The sequence below is a fragment of the Mytilus californianus genome, unplaced genomic scaffold, assembly GCF_021869535.1.
Source record: "Mytilus californianus isolate M0D057914Y unplaced genomic scaffold, xbMytCali1.0.p SCAF_12, whole genome shotgun sequence".
Lineage (NCBI taxonomy): Eukaryota > Metazoa > Mollusca > Bivalvia > Mytilida > Mytilidae > Mytilus > Mytilus californianus.
This window is the reverse complement of record NW_026262604.1, coordinates 23,053,626-23,075,867: the sequence shown is the minus strand read 5'-3', so window position 1 is coordinate 23,075,867 and position 22,242 is coordinate 23,053,626. Positions and strand designations below refer to the sequence as shown.

The 22,242-nt window shown below is 32.2% G+C and overlaps 1 protein-coding gene and 1 long non-coding RNA gene across 2 annotated transcripts; both read right to left on the bottom strand.

Moving 5' to 3' along the window:
• Window positions 1-5,717: 5,717 nt before the first annotated feature.
• Window positions 5,718-12,330, bottom strand: LOC127721594 (uncharacterized). The gene is made up of 4 exons (XR_007991328.1): window positions 12,207-12,330; window positions 10,516-10,537; window positions 6,307-6,471; window positions 5,718-5,863 (listed from the first exon to the last, which is right to left on the bottom strand). It is a non-coding gene; the product is annotated as an uncharacterized LOC127721594 (long non-coding RNA).
• A 3,299-nt stretch (window positions 12,331-15,629) lies between these two features.
• Window positions 15,630-21,764, bottom strand: LOC127721589 (uncharacterized). Its single transcript, XM_052228363.1, has 6 exons — window positions 21,658-21,764; window positions 18,731-18,848; window positions 17,998-18,056; window positions 17,545-17,632; window positions 16,451-16,497; window positions 15,630-15,733 (listed from the first exon to the last, which is right to left on the bottom strand). Exons 1-6 carry the CDS (start codon window positions 21,700-21,702, stop codon window positions 15,689-15,691), a joined length of 402 nt encoding a protein of 133 aa, XP_052084323.1. The 5' UTR covers window positions 21,703-21,764; the 3' UTR covers window positions 15,630-15,688.
• Between the last annotated feature and the right edge of the window lie 478 nt (window positions 21,765-22,242).

Below are 22,242 nucleotides of genomic sequence, written 5' to 3'. Positions count from 1 at the left end.
TGTGCACCACCTGGTCCTAATCCACACTGACCTTTTGGTGTTCCTTTTTCACATACTGTGTAAATAAACATCAACACATATTCAAGTTATTAGCTTTACTTTCTTTTCTGTACGTTATAACTCCTTTAAGATATTTGGAATCAATAATCAATCTTATTTGATGAGAATGACAACATTTCAGATGCAAAAACTTCCGAAGTTTTATCAATTCATGCCAGTTACAATTGGCTTCTATTTCTGCTTTAACATACAACAATAATCATGATAATACACCTAATCGATATTTATTCCATTCCGGATAAGTTCTAAAATTACACAACTTTTTCATCCAGTTGAAGCTATCTGGGGCCCTGTTTACACAATGCACCATGCATGATACTTTTTAATGAGATCTGGTTAAAGCATCGTAAATACTTCAAACAAAATATTTTATAATTTGAGTTTCGAAAAAGTGGATCATAATCTATCAAAGTTTCGTATTGATCGCTTTCTAAATTTTTCCCTCCCTCAACTCTTTACTGATGACCTTTGTTGTTTTCCTGTTCAAGGCCTGTTGACCCAAACAGGAAGTTGTCTAAATGACTGTTTTTTCCGGATTGAACTAAATAGCGATAAGGTTTATGCAGAATATCTAATAAGACATTTGCGGAAACTGTCATACACCAACGATAACAATTACAACTACACTTACAGGTAGCATTTAAATCTCGGGTCGTCTCAAAGTGTAAATATAAACCGTCGTTCCAAAATAAAGGCTAACTTCAATGTACGCTCAAAAATTGAAAACAACACGTTTAATAATTTCATGCGTCCAAATGATGTTTTTCTATGTTTAAACAATTGGGTTATCAAAGAAATATGGTGGTAATGTGTACCCATTAAATTTTGTATATGTTGTTATCCAGGGTGAACATGCTGTTAAAGAACTATTCATTATTCCTTGCATTTCAATTGAGAAACATATAACTTCTTTTTATGTTATGGTTATGCTCGTATCTGTCTTATCATATGCTTTCTGATATATGTGAAGCTAGTATTTCGACTATCAAAGATGAAACACATACATTTATACCTATTTTGACAGAAACATTTAGCCGTCTTATTCATTAGTCTTTAGCATTAGATTAATGGCAGAATTTACAAGGTGGGTGGCAAAAACTTCCATTTGAAGTAGGGCTATCAACGGAACTTTAACTGAAATTTATCAGCCAATAACAGAACCACAGGAACAGTATCATTAAGACACATACATTATCACGGCGTTAACACTCAAGTTTAATGTCGAATGAAGGCATGATAATTCATGTTGAGCGTGAATTTCTCAAAACGATTCTCAGCAATATATGTTGATGAGAAAATTCAATATTAGACCTGAACTATTAATCTCGGTTGAGATGTAATTGCTGAGCGACAAAATTCATCCAAACAGACATCAAATATACATCTTATACAAGAACACAGATTGTTCGGAAACCCAAGAATACGCAGGTTGTGTTTTATATTTTGAGATGACCCCTTGTTTTTTGTCAACTGTAAGTGTAATACTAAGTATAGACAATCACACAGTTTCCGCAAATTTCTCTTGAGAACTTAATACAAGTTAGATAAAGTCTCTTTATGGATATATATATTTTTTTAATTGAATTATTTGGGCCTAGCATAGAAATATTGGACTAACTTGTACATATAAAATTGAGAATGGAAATGGGGAATGTGTCAAAGAGACAACAACCCGACCATAGAACAGACAACAGCAGAAGGTCACCAACAGGTCTTCAATGCAGCGAGAAATTCCCGCACCCGGAGGCGTCCTTCAGCTGGCCCCTAAACAAATATATATACTAGTTCAGTGATAATGAACGCCATACTAAACTCCAAATTGTACACAAGAAACTAAAATTAAAAATAAAACAAGACTAACAAAGGCTAGAGGCTCCTGACTTGGGACAGGCGCAAAAATGCGGCGGGGTTAAACATGTTTATGAGATCTCAACCCTCCCCCTATACCTCTAGCCAATGTAGAAAAGTAAACGCATAACAATACGCACATTAATATTCAGTTCAAGAAAAGTCCGAGTCTGATGTCAGAAGATGTAACCAAAGAAAATAAACAAAATGACAATAATACATAAATAACAACAGACTACTAGCAGTTAACTGACATGCCAGCTCCAGACTTCAATTAAACTGATTGAAAGATTATGTCTTCATCATATGAATATCAGGCACAATCCTTCCCGTTAGGGGTTTAGTATCATACCATCATAACATATATGAGAAGAACATAACCCGTGTCATGCCAACAACTGGTTTTTAAATAAATGTGTTTAGTGCCGATGCAAAGACCCTATAAGTGAATCAATATTAACGCCAAAATATGCAATCTTTAATGACCTGACAACAGTATCGTAACTATATCCCTTCTTAATAAGTCTATTTAAAGGTTTTGTTAGTTTCAGAGGTGAATACTGACATTTTTGTGCTTTATAAAGAATATTTCCATAAAAAAAATGGATGTGAAATACCTGAACGTATAAGAAGTCTGCATGTTGAGCTATATTTACGAATGATGTCCTTATACTGATTGTTACATACACGAGCGAATCGTACAAGTTGAGATATATAAACACCGTAAGATGGTGACTAGGGAACGTCACCATCTAAAAATGGATAATTAACGATAGGAAATGAAAACTCATCTCTTTTATCATATATTTTAGTATTAAGCTTTCCGTTGATATCAAGATGTACACTTCCAATAACATAAAAGACTAGTATCCAAATTGACCACATTATTATATGTAAGACAGAATAAGTAATCGGAACACGTCTTATCTTTTTATTTTCAAGTAAAACAATATGTAACCGCCTTTGTGTTAAATATTCATGAAATGTATTTTCTAGTATAACTTGTTTGTTTACGTCGTGATTGATGATATAACATATAAAACATAACATGCATTAGACAAATGAGATTTAAATCACCATGATAAAAGGAAAGTGGTAACAAAGTTTAGTATTGAAAATGTGGGGCAAAGGTACAATTCTATGTTTAATTAGTAAACCAACTTTGATCTGAACAGCTCTTAAAAGGATGAACAATGTATTGTTATTTCATTTTTACAGTCTTTCAGTCAATTTGTATAGCAAAGTACTGTTTAGATAATTCGCTTGCAATCAATTAAGATCTGTTCAGTCTATATTCAGACTGATCAGTAATTGTTATTTACCTGATCACTTCGACATCATACTGAATGTCTGAAAAGCTACGCAACTGTACTGAACAATTTTTTTAATTAGGGGCCAGCTGAGGCCCACCTCCGGGTGCGGGATTTTCTCGCTCCATTGAAGACCCATTGGTGGCCGGCTGTTATCTGCTCTTTGGTCGGTCTGTTGTATTTTTTGACATATTCCCCATTTCCATTCTCAATTTTATGAATTTAGTGCAAGCGAAATGTCTGAACAATAATAAATTGACGGCTGTGGATAAGTCTGAAAATTGATTGGAAGACTAAACATGACCAACCAATTTATTTTTCAGACTTTTCAGATGACGTTATAAACACAATGACTGTTTAATGACTAAAATTATTTACAAGTGTATTTCACAGTGATCAATCGCTTCTCGTTTTCCTCATTGCTTATTATTGTATTCAGTGAATATTTATAAACAGCTTTATCTTCATAACATATGGGAATCGCTTAAAATCTAATCGGAGCACGGCAGGTTATTTCGACATTGTTATCCTCTCCTGCTACGTATGCGTCATCTGCCGTGCCAATCCAGGTTCGGCCAAGAATGTCACAATAGGGAATATGGTTCATAATAGACGACAGTATCGCTGCCATACAATCAAAGCCGACGAAACGCTTCTCTCATAACTGCATATTGATTTTTAAAAAAGTCACCGAAATAAAAATGCAAAAACCAAATGTATGTGTACAGGAGGTCGTTCAAAACTGTGTTCCCTCGTGGACGGGCCGAAATAACAAGATCAACCTAAGTCGTTGCGTACACAAAGCCTCAAAGTTTATGTAATGCAAATGAGGTTAACTTTAAATAACGTCACATATACAATTTATGAAAAAATATATAAAAAAAGAGACCACGAACAAAATTCCAAAATTGACGGATTGATGCAAATGTCGATGATGAGCCAATATCCCAGACTACCTTTATTCTAATTAATTTTCATCAACAATCTTTAAAGATCTTTTGAGATGTTAAGGCAATATTTTAATTGAATTTACTATAGTAAGGATATTACTAAATGCCTATACTGGAAATACAATTTAAGGTGTATGTGGTGTATACATAATGCGTATTTTTGTTCTCGGTGTACTGTATTGTCAGCTTAAAAGCTATTACATGTTAATGTATACAGATAAGATTAATGCAAAAATACTAACAAAGAACCAAATTGTTAATTAATTTTTTATATGGACAAACAATGTATATCCTTGTGAAACAGGAAATCCGCTATGGCATTCAGGATTGTGATACATCATACATCATTATTATCTCAAAGCATGACTGTAACATGTACATTATTTAGGCCATGTACTTTGTTTCTTTTGTGTCATCTTTCTGATAGGTTGTATCTAGGCATGAGGCCAAACACAGTTAATATTCGAAATTATCTTTTGAAATTCAGTCGAATGTTAGTGGTTGCTGTGAACCTTTTTTTGTTGTCCATTTTTTTTTTTAGCATTTCGAGTTATACTTTTTTAAGAATATGTTTACTATTGGAAATAACTGTGATATGAAAAGTTGGAATTTTATCCTGACTATTTATCTAGAATTTAACATTGTATCATCGATGTAACACCTATATAATAGTCTGTTAAACCGTCATATTAATGTAATACATTTTGGGAATCTGTTACACTTGACCAAATATTTTGAACAATTGAACTGTTTACATCATACACCGGTTACTTTGCTTTGTTGCGTCAGATATTTCTTTAAGGTTTACAACTCGGACGTCCAGAAACAATAGCGATGATGTGTATTGGGGCATAGTATAGTATGTTACCGATTTCTTTAGAATGCGGGTCAATATGAGAGATATACCATCACGAATTACAAAAATAGACTCATTATAGATAACAGGCTACGAACTGTGTACTCCAGTCGCGAGTTTCGTCTTCAAAAGACTCATCAATGGCGATTGAAAAAAAATTTGAAAAGGCGTAATAAAGTACGAAGTTGAAGATCATTGAGGACCCAAAAAGTGGTTAAGGTTAAATTGATGGTACGTATTCATTGCAAATGCAACTGAATTATCCAATATGTGGTATAAACCTACAGCTAGCAGGTAGGCCATAATTTGTGAATTTGCACAATCCATTCACGAATCCATACTATTGAATAATTTTCTGTCGAACTTACATATCAATTTGAATAAATAAATGACGAAATGAAACGATTAGCACTTGATTTTATAGTTTTTATAAAATTTATATGTTAGCCAACACTTTACCGTTTTTACAGAGTCTGTGATCTTTCCTTCACTGTTTTTGTACATTATGTCATGTGCTTTTTTCATATAAAAAATAAGCATTTTGGAGTGGATTATTATCTTCTAGAATTTGTTAGATTTAAATCCGTCACTTGCTCTTTGTTCATTTTCCTATCAGGTTTGACGTTAGTAGCCAACTTCAATCTTTCCTGTTACTGATTCTAATCAACAACATTGGTTTTATCTAAATCTATTTATTTCTGACATACTAGTTTAAACTTTTCGACAGCAAACAGCAAATCTACCAGCTGGGTCGATATTACAGTAATACTTCTCGGGACACCTTTGACGATTAGGACCACACAATATGCTAATTAGGGGTTTTCCTATTTTGCAGGTTGCTTCAAAAATTAAACATGTTTCAAATAAAGAATTGAATTTGAAAATAAATTTGATTCAAGTGTCGTTTTTTTGTTGTTGTCTCTAGATGGTTAAATAAATGTTTGAAACGTTAAATGAACATGAAATAACGTTCCCATTAAGGCAAAACAATTCGGGAAAAACATTGTGCTCGAGTGAGTTTGAATAATGGGGACAGTTGTTTTGAGAAGACTCGAAATAATAAAGTCAATTATGCTAGTGTTACATTTCACGCTAATGTTAGAACTACTATCAATATTTCAATCAAACACGTTTCATATAAGTTGTTTTTCTATAATTTTAATAGAGACTAATCAATGGTGCATTTTTTGCTAATGCTTATTTTTTTTTGTGTTGATATTGATTTCAATTAATAACACAATGCTTGAGCATGCTAATGTATATGAATTCACACACTAATTACCTGGTTGGGGTTTTAATCCGCCGGTTGGAAAGGAACACATATGTCCACAACCGTTTGAGCAACATTTTTTGTTATCCGGACAACCGTCGTCACTGCTGCATTCTTCAACACAAATACCGACGGTATCCAGGGGTACAGGTGGACAAAACCCAGGCTTTGTTTTTGCTTAAGCAGAAATAAAGTACAGTTAAACTAGTTGTTTTTAATTCGTACAGAATTTGTAAAAATATACTTTAATCAAACGACACCAGTCAGAATAATGCATTTCGTTCGTAAATTGCAGGTTTACAAAACAAACATGTAACTGTCGTAAGCATAATTGTTCTTATACAATTACTACTGTCTTTGTTTTTGTTTATTCTTTGACCTTTTATGTTTTCGATTTTTGTTTATCTCGTTACCTTACAAATTCGGACGCCACTGGACAAGAATCACGTTTATGTGCACATGGGAATTGTAAGTTTTTTTTTCTCAATGTTGATTTCATTTCCAAATAAACTAAATTATTATAATTATCTTGCTATGTATAGGATTTGTTATTGGAAGATATAAAAAGTCATAAAGTATAGTATTGTCTTATATTGAATATCTTTTAAACACGATGCTGATTTTACTTATTTAATTGTATTTGAAATATTGCTTATTAATCAAGACCTAACCATGACATCACATTATTTGAACATTCCAATAAACGTTAGTATTTAGTGGATAGTATTAAACTGATATAAAAGTACATCAATAAACAACAAACAGCATCACAAACAACACATTAGCGTTGTTTGTGTTGCGTTGATATAAAGCAAAGATAAGTCTTGTTTTGTTTGTAAGCGCCATGTAGATTCAATTCAGTTTGATGTGTTTGAGCTTTTGACACTCACAGTTGAAGTAAGAGAAGATATCAAAAATAAGTTTATTCTCTTACGAATAAAATATATGCGATGCGTTAATATAAAATAACCACAACTGCAATAAAAAAAGAAAAAAAAGCATGTTTTGTCTTTTGGCAAACAAAATACATTTCTCAAAACAAACTCCTACAAAACCAGGGGATTCCGAAAGGTCTTTAAAACAGAAAGTAGAATGGGTCGTTTTCAACTTCTTGTAAGCAAAGCTTGTACACACAGAATCTGTAATTTAATCAGATTGTTCCACATGTTCCACAGTAAATATTAACTATCGGGTTTCCTACATCACAATATATTTTGAAACAGTGCATATTTGGGTACACTTGGTGTCAACAGAAACGCAGGGTAGTATCTTCTACTCCCTTTTCAATTACACATTGGGATCCACTTTTCATGAGATATTTGTTCCCGCATTGGTAATTCTAGTTCTGAAACGTTTGTAAAAGGTAAAAAAGTATGTAAAACTATTGTACGTTTGTTTTTTCTACATTGGCTAGAGGTATAGGGGGAGGGTTGAGATCTCAAAAAAAATGTTTAACCCCGCCGCATTTTTGCGCCTGTCCCAAGTCAGGAGCCTCTGGCCTTTGTTAGTCTTGTATCATTTGCAATGTTAGTTTCTTGTGTATAATTTGGAGTTTAGTATGACGTCCATTACCACTGAACTAGTATACATATTTGTTTAGGGGCCAGCTGAAGAACGCCTCCGGGTGCGGGAGTTTCTCGCTACATTGAAGACACATCGGTGGCCATTGGCTGTTGTCTACTCTATGGTCGGGTTGTTGTCTCTTTGACACATTCCCAATTTCCATTCTCAATTTTAAAAAAAACAAATCTGAGGATTTCACACAACCCAACAAGCTCTCATTTAAAGAAATACAAACAAGGATTTATACATTGTATACTGATTGATAACATTTACAAAAAGTGTTTGATTTGTCATCTAAATTTCCAAGAGGATTTGTTGGTTTCAATGTGTTGCGTTTCTTTTCACATTCATTCCGATTAATAAGAAAATAGAATAGCTGATTTAATGCGCTAATATATCCATAACAAAACCTTATTCATTACAGTTCCTCTGGGTAAAATATTCGTTTCGATAGCGAACACTTTTTCCTTAACTAATAACCTAATTTGAAACCCATATAACATAAGAATGTGGAATGATTGCCAATGAAACAACTCTCCACAAGAGACCAAATAACACAGAAATTAACAACTATAGGTCACCGTACGGCGTTCAACAATGAGCATAAGGCTGTGTATATACATCTATATATTTGCATTGGATTAGTTTGTTAATGAAATATAAGACAGACAGTTATTTAAACTGACATTAATAATAGTGATAATGCAAAGAAAAATATGGTACACACTTGTATTCGATGTTCTTGCAATGGGTAAAAAGTAAAACAAGAAAAATACCGAACTCCAAGGAAAATTCAAATCGGAACGTCCCTTATCAAATGGCTAAATCAAAAGCTCAAACACATCAAACGAATGGAATTAACTGTCATATTCCTGACTTGGTAGAGGCATTTCCATATGTAGAAAATTGTGGATTAAACCTGGTTTTATAGCTAGCTAAACCTCTCACTTGTATGACAGTCGCATAAAATTCCATTATATTGACAACAATGTGTGAACAAAACAAACAGACATAATAGGTAAAATGTCAAAAAAGGGGTACAGCAGTCAACATTGTGTTATAATCCTAATCTTAAAACAAACAAATATGTCAACAAACAGAAACAAAATGGCATATAGACCACATATATAGCACACAGGAAAAAATGAAAGACAAGAATACAAAACTATGACCACAGCACAACAACAAAATTGGTGGGATGCATAAGTACCGAGCACGACAAAATGATATTACCAAAAATAGACTAAATAGTAAAGGTTAATAATTTACAAAGACAAATAACAGAACACTATAACACGTAATTAAGATGATAAACGACGTCAGTACCTAAAATCTATACTTCAAGACCATCATGTCTTGCTGTTTGGTGTGAGCCAAGGCTTCGTGTTGAAGGCCGTACTTTAACCTATAATTGTTTACTTTTTACACATTGTGACTTGGATGAGAGTTGTCTCATTCGCACCCATATCACATCTTCATATTTATACATCATGCATTATTTGTGAAGTTGATACGGAATATTTATAAACAATGTCTTGGTATCTTCCAAAGAACATTTTTAGAAAAAGGACGAGACATTCTTTGACATAACCCTGGTTCATCAACTTCCTGCTCAGACACTGGTAGTAAAATATTATTTCAAATATCAAAATGATTAAAAACTGTTTTAGGAAGGAATTCATTTAACATTGTCTAATAAAGAATGACATTTAAAGCAATGTGTTTTTCTTTTGGTTTTGACAAATGTGTGAATGGATTAAGGTGTCATGAGTTAGTTTATCAGCATCGTGCACTTTCCTTCCCGTTTGAAAAAATACAAATTGATATAGGGACAGCATTTCTTGCATATCTGTTTTGCTAACAGATAACGACTCTCAACATTATTTACCATGTACTGTTTATTCACATTAACATTAATGAATATATCTCTGATTCCTTGCCAGACTTTGGATATACTTTTTGAACTATTTGATTTTATCAGCTCTTCAATTTTTGAAAACATTTTGAATTTTCAAATACTTTGGCCTCGAACATCACCGAAGAGACATTAATTGTCCAAATGCGAATCTGGTGTTGTACAATTGGTATCGTTAATGTTATTAGTGTTCATAAAAGGTTTTAAATCATTCGGTACATTTATGTATTTTTACTCTCGTAAAATATGAGTTCAGAGGAAATTCGCAAAACGTTTAGGATCTATTAAATTCTTCAACATTGTAACTGTTTTGGATAACGGAATAAAATAAGAAAAAACATTGTGTCCGTGTCAACGTGATTTTGCTTTGAATTATTCTTGTAGTATCCTCTGTATTTCATTAACTTGTTTTTCGGGTTTTTTTGTTGAGTGTAGGAAGGAATTTGTCTTGTTTTCTTTTACTAATGGAAAGAAAGTAAACCAAGCCAGATATTTGATAGTCTTGGTATTCACAACTGTTTAAGACTCGGATTGATTTAGATCTTGACATGTTGTTAAGCCGCCTGTCTACTGTTGAATAATGTAAGCATACCTCTATTGATCTCGTGAGTTTTCTGGGTCGTCGGTTTGATGTCAAACTGACGGGATTGTGTTCAAATTAGGGAGAGGATTCCCATATCTATGTTTCGCATGCTGCGACTTTCAACGCATGTGAGATTTAAAGTATAAATCATAATTCTTACTTGGTTCACCTGAAATGATCGCCTACAATAAATAAAAATTGTACATTCAGAGTTGATGAAATATATGATATACTATGTTATATGTCGCTATATCTATAAATACAGGTTAATATGAATGTAAGACAAATGAAGTATAACTGTTGTTTGTCACGTCGTCTTTTTTAATTCAAGTTGTCTGAATAGAAGGAGATAAGAGGTTAATATTACTGAGTTACATGTTCACAAAAAAGAAGAAGACATCAAGACATCATACAGTCGTCAAAAATAGTTATATGACAAGCCCTAAGTGGACAAAATTTGTCAAAATATAGTTTTCCATAGATAAAACAGACACTACTTAATTTTGAATCTGCAATACTGTTTTTTTAGAAATGGTACAACGACTTATGTATTTTTAATTTAGTTTTACACATAAGAAACAATTTATTGATAATGATTTTTTGGAGAAAAAAAAAACTATTATGATCGTCCTTTTTTTCAAACATATAAATTAAATGTTATTCGATAACAATGTAAAATAAAAACAAAACAAGTCAGGAATATGACAGTTGTTGTCCATTCGTTTGATGTGTTTGTGCTTTTGATTTTGCCATTTGATTAGGGACTTTCCGTTTTGGATTTTTCTCGGAGTTCAGTATTTTTGTGATTTAACTTTTTGCTGTTCAACTAAGGATGACAAAGAGACTTACTCTGATGACAAAAATCCTTCAAAATTGATATAAACGTAAAAGTCGGGATAAACAGTATTTACCAAACCCCTCAAACACAAAGGCAACGCACCTATTATTAAGGTTTCAGAAGCTTTTTTGTAGATCCTGCCTTGCTAAATATTATTACAGTTTACATATTTAGTAAATATATAATAGTTTTCAAGTTAATATATAACACTGGTAAAAATTGATCATATGTTGTCATCTAGCTTAAGAGTAAGATTATTGCATTTTTATGTAAAATCCCTAAAAGAAATTATGTTAAGTTTTCTTCAAATGCGTAACAGGAAAATATATTTCGAAAGGTTTACGAGCAATGGCACGTGTTAATCGATTTTAAACTGAAACGAACATTTTGATTTAAACAGATCAGTTTAACTTAGCCTTCAGCCTACTAACATCTTTTTGGTCTATTTTGAAACTTCAGTTTTTGATTTTTTACATATGCAAAACAACAGTATACATAGTTTTCTTCAAACACGAAAGCTACTATACTATATTGGATTTACTATTATTTTAGCATTACTTATGATTACCACAAACTGTTAGCAAAAGCTTTTACAGAACTTCGGTTAGATTGTTGAAAAGTGGAAAATTTATTTTTTGGTCTTTGGTCATTATCGAAAGTTGATTTATTCGCAATTATACCACATTCACTTTTATTTCTTTTATAAATTTTTTTATGTAATATATCTCTTTGTTAGACGTCAATTTTTCTTACAAATTCTGATAAACATGACGTGAATATTAGCATTGTTTAGCTTTTTTATAAAAGGATTTGATTAGATTAGAATAGAAGAAAAAACATGTCAGTTTTAATCATTCCCCCCCTCAACATGTACAATTTCTGAATTTGAACGACACTTTATATAGTTGTTAAATGCAATAAAAGATTAAATATTAATAACAAAATATGGATATAAATTAACAAAAAAAGAAAAAAAACAATATTCAACCGAATAAAAGGTAACTATGACTTACTTGTACGCTACCTGTAACACAAAAGACCACTACCAAAACTGACCACATTGTTTTAAGACAAGGAAAGAGACAAATATAACTGGTACTCAGTGTAGAACGTTATCTTTTTATATTCACAAGTTATCGAACCGATTTCACAATAATTGTGTTCAATATTTATATGCATTTTATGTAGAGTTGACAGGTTTTCATGTACAACCACATGCATGAATTAACAGACTGCCGCAAACATTTATACGTCAGGTGTATTTAACAGATATATCATGTTATGGAGGGGTATTTGCGAAAAATACCAGTCAAGGGACTGTAAAATTACCCGAGCCGCAAGGCGAAGGAAATTTGGTCCCAAGACTGGTATTTTTCGCAAATACCCCTCCATAACATGATATATCTGTTTAATTACACCGGACGTATAAATATTTGCGTCAGTCCGTTAATTTATGCATGTGGTTGTACATACATGAAAACCTGATTTGGATTGAATCTAATTCATGAACATGTTTATGCATAATTTTGAGGATGAGAGGATATTATCATAGAACCGCGGGAATTATACATGTACTAATACGCGTTAGCTCATTTTTTTATGTAACGTCATATCCGAAATTTTTTAGCTGTAAAATGCTCGATAGGGTACAAAAGGAATATCCAAAATGGCAAAAAATCTGGCTTTCTTATATAAGGTGTAATTAGCAAATATATCCACCGCTAATAGGAAGGGATATTCCGCTAAGAGGCATCTTTGTATTCGAATATCTGAAATTCTTTCTTTGAGAATATTTTGTTAGGTATTATATTCTTTAAAAAAAAAATCCGTATTTACTGACAAATGTACTTAATAGTTTTTTTGCAGTTAACATTGCGGTAGTCTAGGGTTAAGTTTTTCAGTCATCAATAACTTTGTCAAACCTTCATGGAATTTCACGTAAACTTTCAAAAGCTTTTTATGATCAAAAGACATGAAATAATTTGTCAAACCTGCATATAATTTATGCAATTGTGGCAAAACAATTTTCAAGATTGAGATATAATTTCTAAAGCAAAATTTCGAAAGTATGTTTTTTTTTCTCATTTTCGCTATTATGTATATACACGTAGATGGATATAATGTTTTGTAATTCACGTTCACATACAGAACGGAATTAAATTTCTTAACATTATAAATTTTTAACCTTCTTTGATTGTGATAAAACTTTAACTGACGGTAATCTGCAAAGTCAAGAAATAGCATCTTATAAAAAGATTGATTTTTTGTAATAATTTCCGTATTTTACTGATAAATGGACTTATCTTCTACAGACAAAATTACTATTTGCATTGACAGAAGCAATGAAATGCAAAGCACAAGTTTCCGATGCACTCTTAACATGTTTATTTTAGCATAACGACCTAACTGTGCCCGACCGATTTCGTCCGAGGTCATTGCAAAACTAGAGGTAGAACATAGAAAATGGACAATCCAAAACTGTAATTCGAGGATAAACACACAACACTATGACCGATCAGAAAAACGGAAAAGTAAACCAATAGTCAACAACATAATATTAATTATTAAAAAAACGAAAAAGTAAGGCATGGGAAAAAGACAGAATACCATTGTTCCAACCCATCCCACTCCCTTCCATTTAAAACGGGAGAAAACTTATGCACAACACGTATTCCTGGAATGACCTTCATCATTCAGAGGGCCAACAATATGCAACGTTTGAAAATATTAAACACTAAAATAGCATACATAAATTGGTAGGCGAGAGAACACCCAAACGTCAGCTATGCCTGTGTTGCAACATTGTTTGAGATGTATCTTTGTATAGTTGTATTACTTTAGTCAATACCAACATGCAAACCTTCAATACGTATGTCACGGGTCGTCTGAAATAAGAATACTAAATTTAATGAACCAAATGGGCGGAAGGGGAGGGGGAATCGGGGATAGAAAAACTTTGGTTTATCCATGCAATCTAGGTAGAAATCAAATTAAGTTTTGCATTTTCTTATTTAAGAAAAAATAACCTGCTTTTTAATAATAAGCTTTACTAATTTGGTAAAATCCCATTTGTTTAAGAAGGATGCAAAAAAATATTTACAATGCAACACATTTAAGATGACTCGTTACTTTATTGTTTACACTAACACTTGAAAGATGTAATAGGAACATAAACTCGGTTTAACATGAAATAAGTAAGAAGTTTACTGTTTCCTTTTCTGTTTTCTTCTGTGTCATTTCATTTACAATACAATACATGTGATACAAGTACATACATTGTACATAATCTACTTAATGCATGTTACGTGAATTGTGCATTTGAAAGGCTGATAACGTCATATAATAAATTCAATAATAAATGAAAAGGGTATTAAAAATATGCTACGATAGTTGCACAGGTACTTATTTTAGTTGTTACTTGTTTTTTGAATTATAAAAAGAATGCATTTAGATTTTTTGTGTAATTAATAGTGCAATTCACTATTTTCTACATTTGAAAATGCCTGTACCAAGTCAGGAATATGACAGTTGTTTTCCATTCGTTTGATGTGTTTTATCATTTGATTTTGCCATTTGATTAGGAACTTTCCGTTTTGAATTTTCCTCGGAGTTCAGTATTTTGGTGATTTTACTTTTTAAATATACAGTTAGAAATGCCATTAAACAATGTTTACAATATTTTGCTCTATAAGCATTAAATGCATTAAAATCAATGACAGTTTTATACGTCTACAATGTAGAGTAACACGTTTCACATCATCAATAATAATGTTTATAATGAGAAAGAAGGGACACCTACTTGTATCATAAATTGGGGATTGAACAGGGTTCATATAACACATTTATAATTAGACAAGAAAATAAACGGATAGAGAAAATTATTCAAAAACAAAGAATATATGGGATGTTAAAATATTAAGAAAAAAGAATAATAGAAGTAATGGGTAATGAAAATAGAGAACAGAGAAACAGAGAAACAGAGAAACAGAGAAACACTGCATGAAACAAATTAAATCCGCTTGGCTTTGTCTTACGCTTAAAACCCTTCTACAAAATATTGATGTTGCCTTTTAACGTTATTGAACAAATATTGAATGCATATTCCGGACAAAAGTTAAGTTCTGCAAGGTAGAAAAATGGCGAGAGGATAGAGATAGTATGGAATTCAGCATAAGATCTAACGGCCCAGTTTTGACATGATGCGACGGCTTATTAATATATCCTGCACAGCCAACAAATAGCGCTACTGTCGGACAACAGGGAAATTATTTTCGACGTTATGTTGCTGATTCATTGACGCACACTCTCATCTTTATTTCATAGAACAAAATGCTTTTCTACAAAATGCTTTTACTCTTTTTGTTAAGGTTCGTGCTTTTTTAAAGAGTTTTATCGATTTTCAAATATTCGACGAACAGAACATCAACACAAACCGCTTGTTTATATATATTTTTTAATTTATTATTTAAAACTAGACAGTACTGAATTTCAGACACTAGCCCTTTCCAGACCATCTGGAAGCCATTTTGTCTAGGTATGTCTGTAAAATAGATAAAGCAAAATATTAAATGGGAATTACAATGGTATAACTTGGAAAATCGTTAAATCAGCAATGCATTTTAATAGTTCTTAAGCTGGTTTTAGCAATTATGAATCAAAGCATCAAAACAAAATGTTTCATTTAGAAAAGCGGTGGAAGATATTTGTCGAAACCATGTCAAAAATTAAAAACGACGAAAAGAAAAATAACAGTCCGTAGCTTTCAGACAAGAAACATATAAAACACATACTATTATTGTATGATAGGTTTTTGTTTATGATTAAACTAAAAACTTTATTTAAACTATTTATTAGCCTCATACCAGATTGATGAAGTTAATACTAATATACCTAACAAATTAACCTAACTTAATTTTGTCAATTACTAATGGAAATATGTGTATCCTCGGAATTCTCAACAACCAGTACCTTGCTCAGTTAAGTTCCTTCAAAAAGTAAAGTAAAGATTTCTTTACCTTCTTCAATTTCGCGCAACGTCACTTCCGCTTAGATTAATCATGCGTTCCCTAATATTGGATAGCTGTGTTATTTATGTTCAACTTATATGTTATAAAAGTCGATCGTAACAAATATAAAACAGCATGTAACAACCTCGCAAGTCAAATTAGGACATACAATGACTTGAACAGCTTAAAGAGGGACACGTAAAACTTAAGGAAAAGTGAGGTGTTCCGGAAAAGAAGAGGATAAGACTTACTGGAAGACTGCAGTCTGCTCGGCAACCAACATCACAACATATCAAACCTAAAAAAAAAGCACAACATTGTTTAATAAGGTGAACAATTTGAAATCAACGAAAGCCTTTAAGTTGAAATATTAGGCAATATTTTCGTTTCTTTATAATATAAATTTAGTTTTTTTCGAGAAGAATGCATTGACGGGAAAGAGAAGTGACGGACAGGCGTACGGACGAAAGAAAGAAAGTATTGGAGGAAAGAGTAGTGACGAACAGGCGAATTGAAGATAGAGAGAAAATATTGGAGGAAGAGTAGTGAAGGACAGGCGATTTGAAGAAAAAGAGAAAACTATTGAAGGAAAGATTTGGGTAAAACAAGTGTATGCAAGAGAGAAAGAAACACCACACACTTGTACAGCTTAAGGAATAATCAATTGTTTTTTTTCGTTTTTTTTTTGTTCAGTTTCGGCACGCACCATTCATCTCTGGAAATATAGGTTTAAATGACATGGGATTACTTTGTTACTAGATTGCTTGAAAATAGTTTCAGGAAGGAAAATAATATTGTGTTCTTATTGAACATTAGAAGAGAAAATACATTGCGTTTCGATATAGAAATCGTGTTCTCCTGTGTGTTATTGAGTTGTCTAATTTAATTTGAAATAACTGATTGTATCAATTCCCCCTTTTAAGACAAATAGTCAGTAACTTACTGTTTAGTGCTTAGTGGACTTAGTTCTTTGTACGCGTTTCTCTCCTTTCTCTGTTGTCCTTTATTATGCATTTTGGATAACCAACTTGGTAGTTTCATACATATATTTAAGTAGTTATTTACGACCTTCATAGCGTCAAACGTTAAACGATTTTGAATAAATAGACCTATGACTTTTTATATTGTTGTGAAAGAAAGATAAATCAAGATCCAAATAAGTGTGAGTAAGGACTGCAAACAGAATAAAAGGAATAACGAGTAATATTTACAGACTGTCTCCTTCAAAAAAAAAAGACGTACAAACGTAGGCAACCAAAACAAATACAACATGTTTCAGTTAGCCTGACTTGTTACATACTCAAGACAATACCAATAACACATTTAAAGGACACATATAACTTACCATAAGCACATTGTAGATCAGAATTACACATTGAGGTGTGAAGGGAACAGTTAGTGGAGGGTCGCTTCCGACATACTGATCTTGGCTCCTGAAATGTATACATGTACATGATGTATATCACATAATGATCATGTCTTATTTATCTTTTCCTCTATCCTTAATTTGCAAGTACACTATAGATCAAGGGGATTTCGTAGTTTCAACTGGTCCACGAAAAAGTAACGATAGATCTTTTACTGATCCCTGTACACATTCATGGCAGTTTATATACAAATTGCTTGTTGGCATAATAAACTTGCACAAACGAAACCTGGGGAATTTGTTTTCAATAATATTATTTTATGTAAGATTTCATTTGAAACATTTGAAGCCTTGGTAGCTCAAATCGAGCAAGAAAAAATTGAAAGCGAAAACTGAGGTAAAGGATTTTGTAAATGATTTTCAACCACTTACCGGAATCGGTTCTCTGCATATCCAGAGCGCACATTCGGTAGGACAACATTTCTCACTTCCTGACAAAGAAACATGTATAAACTTGTAATTACTTTCAAAGTAACAATTTGTAAAACCTTTGAGAGGTTTCAAAAATACACCAATTATCATGATTGAAGTGAAATGTTTTAAATTTGAATCAATGAGGGATTCACATATTTTAGAATACAATTTCTTCTTGACAAAAATTTTAAAAACGGTCACACTTGAATTTGTTCGTTGATTATTAAGGGGTATGTTTTTTAGATATCTATTGAAAGAATTTTCTTGCCGTTGTTTCGGGCGAAAGTTTACCAACATTTGTTTATCAATATTCAATATAGTTTGGCACACTGTTTCGGTACTTCTAACATACTCTTTAATCTGTTTTACTATATATCCATGTATACAATTTCGTTCAGTTTTGAACTTGCCGTAATGTGATAGTGCTTGCTCCATATTGAACGCCTAGCTTTGGATATGAAATGAGAAACAGCTGTATAATCGATGTTTTTTGCTTTATATGTGTATTTTCTTTTGTGTCCTGAATTGATACACCTTTTCCTTGCTTTTCTATTGAACTTTTTATATGATGCCGTCTCGATGCAATTTGGTTATTGGTGTCGTAAGGTTGATGTTTCATTGATGTATACCCCACATTACATTTAATTCACATTTTCATCAGTTTAGATTGAGTAAATTTAATTGTACTAACCATTACACTCTTCGTCGTTCCCAGACCCGGAACAAAATGAAGTTGATGGCAATGCTTTTATATCATTACAACTTTTGTAAGCATGACAAACACCAGGCTTTGTCACTGTACTCTGAGACTAAAAGTTTAAATAAATTATCATTCATCGTTGACACAAAATAAACCTGACAAAGTTTTTTTAGAGGTTATAAAGTCGTCTAGGCATGACCAGCACCAGTACTCTGAAGCTTAAAGTGGGAATAAATTACCATCCATCCTTGACACAATATTTGAACTTGGTGATGCATACTGATCTCAATGGTTGGACAGCTTTTTTAAAACCTGGCTTTATCTATCAAGTACTTTCAATGTAATGGGAAGTAGTCTAACTAACATGTTTTACTAGGTATCGTTAAATAAAACTAAATTTAACGTCGTTGTTCGTGTTGCTCGGATTTGAGAGTTTTGTGTTGTGTTGTTTGTCTTTTTTATTTTGTTCATGATGTTTTTTTTTATGGTTTTCACTGCTTGCTTAAAATCTTCTTTCTAACTATTTGAATGAACAATCAGGACAGGAATTTATTGTTTAACAAATTAATTTCAACTTTTTTAATAACAAATATTAAATGACCTGAAACGGGAAATAAGTTGTGTTTTTTATGACGCCACAGTTTTTATTTGTTATGTCAAATGTACATAAACTCACTGAGATATTGATGTTTTACGGTGTTCGTTCATCAATGCAAACTATACGTAGGCATTATGCAAGCTAAATACACAAACTTATAGTTAAATAAAGGCAACAGTAGTATACCGCTGTTTGAAATTAATAAATCGATTGAGAAAAAAACAAATCCGGGTTACAAACTGAAACTTAGGGAAACACATCAAATATAAGAGGAGAACAAAGACACTACAGAAACACTAAAATGCAACACACACAGAAACGAACTATAAGATAACAATAGTCATTTTCCTCACTTGGTACAGGACATTTTAAGTAAAAATGGTGGGTTGAACCTGGTTTTGTGGCTAGCTAAACCTCCCGCTTTAATGACAATGTTAAATATAACACTAAAATGAAAACATCACATGACAGGACTATAATACAAATAAATGGAAGAACATACAAGACAGAGTAACACACAAATAAACAATACAATAGAACATTACGACAAGCTAGAATAATTCATATTTTTGCAAACAGTAAATTTATAAAATATAAACGTCAAATAAAACCTGTATAAGATGGTTCACGTCATCATATATATTCTTGTTCTTCATAAGTATATATGATTATCAATTCGAATGCATACATTTTTTTACAGATGAATACCAAAACTTGATATAGTGTGTCTAGTATTTTATGTCTCCTTTTTATAAAAATAAGAAGATGTAGTATAATTGCTAATGAGACAGCCAGAGACCAACTGACATAGAAATTTACAACTATAGGTCACCGTACGGCCTTCAACAATGAGCAAAACCCATACCGCATAGCTATAAGAGGCCCCGAAATGATAAATATAAAACAATTCAAACGAGAACACTAACAGTCTGATTTAAGTAAAAAGCAATGAACGAAATGTTGTTTAAGAACGATTTTATTTTAATTCTTTTCTCCAGTTTTCAATTGAAAACAAACTATGTTTTAACTTCCATTACGAAACAAATTATTTTTCTAAAGACATTCAGAATCTAACAATGTACAGTCGAACCTCGTTGTGTCGAACTCGGTTGTGTCGAAAACTCGGATGAGTCGAAGTAATTTCTCGGTCCCGGTAAAATTCTCATTTGATCAATGCATAATTACCTCTGATGAGTCGAACTCGGTTGATTCGAATACTCGGTTAAGTCGAGTAAATTTGATAGTCCAGTCGATGTAAAATTAATCTTAATTGACCCCGATGTCTCGAAGTTCGAAAGTAAAAATTTTCGAAAGGATAAAAATTCAAATCGGATGTATTTCTTATGCAACCTAATCATTTTCAAAAGAGATTAAAGCTGAGTTAACATATTTGTTTGTATAACAGTTAAAATGACATGTTTATGGTGACCGGTAATTAACTCTTTTGTTGATTGTTCAAGCGGAATGTTAGTGTGTTGAACATTTTTCACAAGAGATAAAAACGAAACGAATTTAAATGACCCAAGCCGAGATTAAATGAATCGTTAGATTTAAAACTCATTAATTACAATAAATAAAAGGATTAATATAATTATGATAAATTCATGATAATTTAATGTAAAGCAGACGACCTCATTAGAGACCGTTCAGAACTTATTTCATTCCGCAAGTGATTTCATAATTTATAGTGACTGACCTTTGTAAATAATTGTGTAGACTATTGATTTTATTTGTGCATGATTTGTATCTGTACTTGTGTGTTTAATTATTACGAAGGACCAAAAATGGAGATTGAATACACAATCATAAAGTGTCATATCGAAAAAAAAGTCACACTGTTCATTGTATCTAGTTTACACAAATCTTATACCGTATTTCATACATTCCAAATTTATGACACACTCGGCCTCGGATGAGTCGAACCTCGGATGAGTCGAATACTTTGGTCCGGTCCCTTCGACTTCGACACAACGAAGTTCGACTGTATTTGAAAAGCATTCCATATCTCATCTGCCACACTCACACACACATATACTCACACGATTACACAACCACACATGTACATTTACGCACACACACACACACACACACACACACACACACAATCACACATGCACATTTACGCCCACACAAAAGATGAATGTCCGGTAGTTCACCTATGTTCTATATATTTTTGTTCAGTGAACTTTCTTCTAGTCATTTCCCAAGCAGTTCTTAACATTTTTTCAAAATTTTATTTATCGATGTCTATCTCATTTTTTCCTTTCAAATCGGTTTCTGTAAAAAGTATGCTGTTAAGAATGAAAATAATAAAACAAACCTTTACTGGATCAAAAATACAAAATAGAAAAATCCAAACTCTCATATTAATCTTAAATCTGTAGAATTATCAAGGTTAAAAATACATTCAGTTCAGTTCAGTTTTATACATTTGAATATTATAATAAGGCCAAAGTATTGTTTTTATGTGATAGGTATTCGATAAGATAAAGTTTGAAAAAACACCACATATGAGGGCCTGAATTTGGTTAATATAACAGCTACAAATAGACATGCAGTTACAGAAGAAAGAAAAATCGGAAAATCTCAAACAATAATGCATAAAACCTATACGGAAATGCAGGCCCCAAGACATTTGAGGAGAAATTTAAATGTTACTCGTAAGTATCTCATTATCTGGTAGAAATTATAATGTTCTATACAGATTTGAAGTTTTCTTAAAACAGTTATTAACCAAAAATGAGTTTGGTATTGCGTGTAATAAAAAGCCAAACAGTATTTATAACTAATTAGAACTGATTGATATATCTGGTTTTTTTTATCTTTCTGACTACTTCGAAAGTCTGAGATATATCATGATTTGACACAAAACAAATATTAAAACAAATACGGCCTAACTGTTGTT